The sequence below is a fragment of the Chiloscyllium plagiosum genome, chromosome 13 (genome assembly GCF_004010195.1).
Source record: "Chiloscyllium plagiosum isolate BGI_BamShark_2017 chromosome 13, ASM401019v2, whole genome shotgun sequence".
Taxonomy (NCBI): Eukaryota; Metazoa; Chordata; class Chondrichthyes; order Orectolobiformes; family Hemiscylliidae; genus Chiloscyllium; species Chiloscyllium plagiosum.
Genome location: NC_057722.1, coordinates 80,348,128 through 80,354,975, shown reverse-complemented (window position 1 = coordinate 80,354,975; position 6,848 = coordinate 80,348,128). Strand labels below are relative to the sequence as shown.

The 6,848-nt window shown below is 44.6% G+C and overlaps 1 protein-coding gene across 1 annotated transcript in view; it reads right to left on the bottom strand.

Annotated features, from left to right (window-relative positions):
* LOC122556235 (thiamine transporter 2-like) overlaps positions 1-6,848 on the bottom strand; it is an 83,388-nt gene that overhangs the window by 68,769 nt on the left and 7,771 nt on the right. Inside the window, exon 2 of the mRNA XM_043702838.1 lies at positions 4,713-4,833. Within this exon, the coding sequence (XP_043558773.1) occupies positions 4,713-4,719 (7 nt within the window). The 5' untranslated portion in view covers positions 4,720-4,833. The remainder of the gene's footprint in view (positions 1-4,712; positions 4,834-6,848) is intronic.

Below are 6,848 nucleotides of genomic sequence, written 5' to 3'. Positions count from 1 at the left end.
CCTGACCTCTCCGCCCCCACCCCACTCCGGCCTATCACCCTCACCTTGACCTCCCTCCACCTATCGCAATTCCAACGCCCCTCCCCCAAGTCCCTCCTCCCTACCTTTTATCTTAGCCTGCTGGACACACTTTCCTCATTCCTGAAGAAGGGCTTATGCCCGAAACGTCGATTCTCCTGTTCCTTGGATGCTGCCTGACCTGCTGCGCTTTTCCAGCAACACATTTTCAGCTCTGATCTCCAGCATCTGCAGTCCTCACTTTCTCCATAAAATACAACATAGGAAATTAACCTGGACTTGACTCCTCATTGCACAAAAGCCATCTAGTGGCGACTTCATCATAGGATTCAGACTAAGAGTCTATTCACACAAAAAAAACAAGTACCCGTATTTGTTTATAAGAAGGAGCATAACAGTCTGGTGATACAGTCAAGCTCTTTTTTCACCTTATTCCTAGTCAATATGCATTGAATTATTTCATTCCTTAATCAGAACAAACCAATTCTATTTGGTGAAAAAAATAAGCTAAATAATTTGATTGGTTTAATATTGTATTATCAAGCCAATTTATAAAACACAGTTTGACATAACTCAGTTGCATGTACAAGTCAACTTCATCACTCCAATAAACTTCAGACTTTAATTTTGGACTCTCAAGAATTATTGCACAGCACAGAAGGTCATTTGACTTGCCATGTCTGTGCCAGTTCTCTGCAAAAATACCTCCACGACCTTTCCCACCCAATCATAACTTTTATTCCCTGTTCAGGAGCTTATCCAATTCACCATTGAAAGCTACAATTGAATACAATATAGTTCAATGTGGGCGGTATGGTGGCTCAGTGATTAACACTGCTGACTCACAGCACCGGGGAGCTGTGTTCAATTCTACCGTTGGGTGACTGCCTGTGTGAAGTTTGCACATTCACTCCAGTTTCCTCCCACAGCCATGGCCATTGAGAGTGTGATTAGATTACATTAGATTAGATTAGATTAGATTAGATTAGATTACTTACAGTGTGGAAACAGGCCCTTTGGCCCAACAAGTCCACACCGATCCGCCTAAGCGTATACCACCCAGACCCATACTCCTACATTTACCCCTTCACCTAACACTATGGGCAATTTAGCATGGTCAATTCACCTAACCTGCACATTTTTGGATTGTGGGAGGAAACTGGAGCACCCGGAGGAAACCCACGCAGACACGGGGAGAATGTGAAAACTCCACACAGAGAGTCGCCTGAGGCGGGAATTGAACCCGGGTCTCTGGCGCTGTGAGGCAGCAGTGCTAACCACTGTGCCACCGTGCCGCCCAGTGTGGTGCTGGAAAGAAAAACAGGTTAGACAGCATCCAGGGAGCATGAGAATCAACGTTTCAGGTATAAGCATTCTTCCTCCAGGCGTTGAATGGTAAGGATTTGGCGATGGAGGAGGCCCAGGACCTGCATGTCCTTAATGGAGTGGGAGCCATGGGGTGGTGGGGTTCGTTGGTGCGGGTGTCCCAGAGATGTTCTTTGAAACAATCCACAAGTAGGCATCCTGTCTCCCCGATATAGAGGAAACCACATTAGGTGCAACGGATACAGTAGATGACATTGGTGGAGGTACAGGTAAATTTCTGTTGGATGTGGGAGGTTCCTTTAGGGCCTTGGACGGAGGTGAGGGGAGTGGTGTGGGTGCAGGTTTTGCAATTCCTGCAGTGGCAGGGGAAGGTGCCAGGAGTGGAGTGTGGGTTGGTGGGAGGCGTTAGGTGGATTGGCTATGCTAAATTGCCCACCCATAGTGTCCAGGGATGTGCAGGTGGACTGGCCATGGGATTCTCACACACTTGCATTTTCTCCACAGCTATGATTTTTTTGGTATATATCTAATCCTGTTTGAAAAGTCACAATAAACTTTTATTTAACTTGCAGCACTTCAAGCTTGTTTGACATTAAGGCTTGGGCCATCAATTCAACTGCCTTTCTCCCCACCACTCATCATTTGCTTTATGTTGGTCCTCACATAAGAGATACATAGAAAAGTAGAAAATAGGTCTAGAAGTAAGCCATTTGACCCTTCCAGCCTGCACCACCATTCAATACGATCATGATCAATATGATCAGCCATCATCAGCAATCTCAGAATCCCAATCTCACCCTCTCCCCATAACCTTTGATCCCTTTAGGCGCAAGGGCCACATCTAGCTCCCTATTGCAGACGATACGAAGATTGGTGGAGTTGTGGATAGTGAGGACGGCTGTTGTCGGTTGCAAAGGGACTTAGATATGATGCAGAACTGGGCTGAGGAGTGGCAGATGGAGTTCAACCCTGTCAAGTGTGAGGTTGTCCATTTTGGAAGGACAAATAAGAATGCGGAATACAGGGTTAACGGTAGGGTTCTTAGTAAGGTGGAGGAGCAGAGGGACCTTGGGGTCTATGTTCATAGCTCTTTGAAAGTTGCCATTTAGGTGGATAGAGCTTGTAAGAAGACCTATGGTGTATTAGTGTTCATTAGCAGAGGGATTGAATTTAAGAGTCGTGCGGTGATGTTGCAGCTGTACAGGACCTTGGTAAGGCCATATTTGGAGTACTGTGTGCAGTTCTGGTCGCTTTATTTTAGAAAAGATGTGGAGGCTTTGGAGAGGGTGCAGAGGAGATTTACCAGGATGTTGCCTGGAATGGAGAGGAAGTCGTACGAGGATAGGTTGAGAGTTCTCGGCCTTTTCTCGTTGGAACGGCGAAGGATGAGGGGTGACTTGATAGAGGTTTATAAGATGATCAGAGGAATAGGTAGAGTAGACAGTCAGAAACTTTTTCCCCGGGCACAACCGAGTGTTACAAGGGGACATAAATTTACGGTGAAGGGTGGAAGGTATAGGGGAGATGTCAGGGGTGGGTTCTTTACCCAGAGAGTGGTGGGGGCATGGAATGCGCTGCCTGTGGGAGTGGCAGAGTCAGAATCATTGGTGACCTTTAAGTGGCAATTGGATAGGTACATGGATAGGTGCTTAAGCTAGGACAAATGTTCGGCACAACATCGTGGGCCGAAGGGCCTGTTCTGTGCTGTATTGTTCTATGTTCTATGTCTATGTTGAACATATCTAATGAACTGACTCAAATAGTTCCTATGGAGAGAATTCCACAGGTTCACAATGTTTCTTTGAGATTCCCCCTCATTTTAAATTCCAGCAAATAAGCATAGTCAATCCAGTCTTTCTTCATATGTCAGTCCTGCCATCCCAGGAATCAGTCTGGTGAACCTTCACTGAACTCCCAAAATGGCAAGTTCATAAGATGAGGCAAGAATGTCCTTCCTGAGACTAGGAGACCAATATTTACCGTGTTGCATCATCAGGGCCCTGTATAACTGCAGTAAGGCATCCTTACTCTGATAGAACAAAGAACAAAGAAAATTACAGCACAGGAACAGGCCTTTCAGCCCTCCAAACCTATCACTGATCCAGATCCTCTGTCTAAACCTATCACCTATTTTCTAAGGATCTGTGTCCCTCTGCTCTCTGCCCATTCAAGTATCTTTCTAGATACATCTTAAAGGATATTATCATGCCCGGCTCTACAAGCTCTGCTGGCAACACATTCTAGGCCCCACCGACCTCTGCGCAAAGAACTTTCCATGCATGTCTCCCCTAAAACTTTCTCCCTCACCTTGAACTCATGACCCCAAGTAGTTGAGTCCCCCACTCTGGGAAAAAGCTTCTTACTATCCACCCTGTCTATACCTCTCATGATTCTGTAGACCTCATCATGACACCCAAGTCTCGTTGCTCCTCACCTTTTCCTAAGCTGTCACCATTCAGATAATCTGCCTTCCTGTTTTTGCCACCAAAGTGGATATCATCATATTTATTCACATTTTATTGCATTTGCCAAGTATTTGCCCACTCAGCTAGTCTGCCCAAGCCACTCTGCAGCCTCTTAGCATCCTCTTCACAGCACACACTGCCACCCAGCTTAGTGTCAAATGCAAGTTTGGAGATATTGCATTCACTTCCTTTGTTCAAATGGTTAATGTAATTGTGCAGGGATCCCAGCACTGAACCCTGCTGCACTCCACTCGTCACTACCTGTCACTCTGAAAAGGACCCGTTTATTCCAACACTCTGCTTCCCGTCTGCCAACCAGTTTTCTATCCATTTCCATACATCACCTCCAATACCATGAGCTTTAATTTTCCTTACTAATCTCTTGTATTGAACCTTGTCAAAAGCCTTTGACAGTCCAGATACACAATATCTCCTGCTTGACCCTTGTCCACTCTATGGTCACAGCATCAAAAAATTCCAGAAGGTTTGCCAAGCATGATTTCCTTTTAGTGAATCCATGCTGACTTGGACCGATTTTGTCACTATGTTCCGATTGCTCAGTTATTACATCCTTAATAATTGACTCCAGCATTTTCCCCACCACCGATGCCAGGCTAACCAGCCTATAATTCCCCATGTAGCCTGACAACCTGCCATAGATATAATAACAACTCGTATTTATACAGCCTGTTTAATAATAATTTTGTATGTATATAGATCAATGTTGACACAATTAAACATTCAGATGTACTTCACCAGACTGTTATAAAGCAAGAGTTGACAATCAGCTACATAATAAAATATTAGCATTGCTTAAAAAGGCATTTTGTCAAAACTATTCATCATTCACTCATCAGGACAATTCACAAGAAATAGCAGTTTAAGAGGGAATCCAACACTTACACCACATAAAAAGACAGTGTTGATTGGTTGGTAACTGGACTCTTCATGGTCTTGCCTTGGAGAACCATGCAGTACAAATGTTAGCTCTCCCATTGAATTGGTATTCTTGCAAACTGTCCTGCTGAGAACAAGATGAAAAGCTTCAACAAAATATGTCCTTTTCTAGCAATACTAGCAAACAACTAATTCCAATATTAGAAACAAAAAACAAATTGCTAGAAAACGGTGGGCGGCACGGTGGCACAGTGGTTAGCACTGCTGCCTCACAGCGCCAGAGACCCGGGTTCAATTCCCGCCTCAGGCGACTAACTGTGTGGAGTTTGCACGTTCTCCCCGTGTCTGCGTGGGTTTCCTCCGGGTGCTCCGGTTTCCTCCCACAGTCCAAAGATGTGCAGGGTCAGGTGAATTGGCCATACTAAATTGCCTGTAGTGTTAGGTAAGGGGCAAAATGTAGGGGTAGGGGTGGGTTTCGCTTCGGCGGGTCGGTGTGGACTTGTTGGGCTGAAGGGCCTGTTTCCACACTGTAATCTAATCTAATCTAATCTAAAAGCTCAGCAGGTTGGGCAGTATCTGTGGAGAGAAATCAGAATGAACATTTCAGGTCCAATGACCCTAAGGTCTTAGGGTCAAAATGTTAACACTGAGTTCTTCCTCCACAGAGACTGTCTGACCTGCCGAGCTTTTCCAGCAATATTTGTTTCTGATTTCCAGCATCTGCAGTTCTTCCTGTTTTTCAAATGCAACATTAGTTCAGATGATCAAAAGATTGGTCAAAGGGGCAAGTTTTAGGGAGAGGTAGAGGGTTGGAAAGGTTTATGGAGGGAATTGCAGACCATAGAGCCTAGATGGCAAAAACGGTGAAGCAACTAAAATTAGAATTTGCAAGAGGTCAGAATTAGACGAGTTCCAAAGTCTTGGAAGGTTATGGGAATGAAGGAATTACAGAGGGTGGGACAATGGGCCTTCGGGGACATTAAATGCAAAAATTGAGTAGAGGCCTCATTTGACCACATAGGACAGTAAGCACAGGAGTTAAGGGTGAACAGAACTGGGGACAATTTGAGACCTCAAACTTGCAGAGAGAAGCCAGGAATAAAAAAGTCTACAAGGAACACAAAGGACATAGCAAAGTATATGAGGCTTTCAAACATTTGGACACAAAACTGAAGACTTATGCTCCACTATTAGTTACACCTCTAGTCAAGTGACTGGAGTACAGCCACATACTGTCAGATACCCAACAATGTGCAGAGTTACCCAGATGCATCCCATCCAAATAAGCAGGACTAATTCAGTCTAGCCAATTACTGCTGAATCACAAGAAAAGTGATGGACATTGTCGACAGTGCTGTCAAGCAGCAATTCCTCAGCAATAACCTACTCATCTAGGCTCAGTTTGGGTTTCATCCACAGGCCACTGAAGGCCACTTAGCTCCAGACCTTGTTATGTTCTTCACTGAAACTAGTAACTTTTTTTTCAAAAAAATAAGACATTTGAAATCCCAGTTATCTACTGAAAGAATGAAGCTTCCTTGTTTGAGATAAATTATGTTTTCTGTATAAAAATGGCAGATGATGTTCAATCTGGATAAATACAGGGTATTGCATTTTGGAACAACAAACAAGGGTAGGGCTTGTACAGTTAAAGTAGAGCCTTGGGTAGTTTTGTAAAAGAGAGGGACCTGGGGTGAAAATGCATAATTCTTTAAAGAGTGCATCACACGTAGGGTGGTTAAAAAGGCGTTTAGCAAGCTGGCTTCATTGCTCAGTCATAGAGTCATAGACATGTACAGTACGGAAACAGACCCTTTGATCCAACTCGTCCATGCCGACCAGCTATCCCAACCCAATCTAGTCTCCCCTGCCAGCACCTGGCCCTTATCCCTCCAAACCCTTCCTATACATATACCCAGCCAGATGCCATTTAAATGCTGTAATTGTACCAGCCTCTATCACTTCCTCTGGCAGCTTATTCCACACACACACACACACTACCCTCTGTGTGAAAAAGTTGCTCCTTAGGTCTCTTTTATATCTTTCCCCTCTCACCCTAAACCTATGCCCTCTAGTTCTGGACTCCCCCACCCCAGGGAAGAGACTATGTCTATTTACCCTATCCACACCCCTCATGATTTT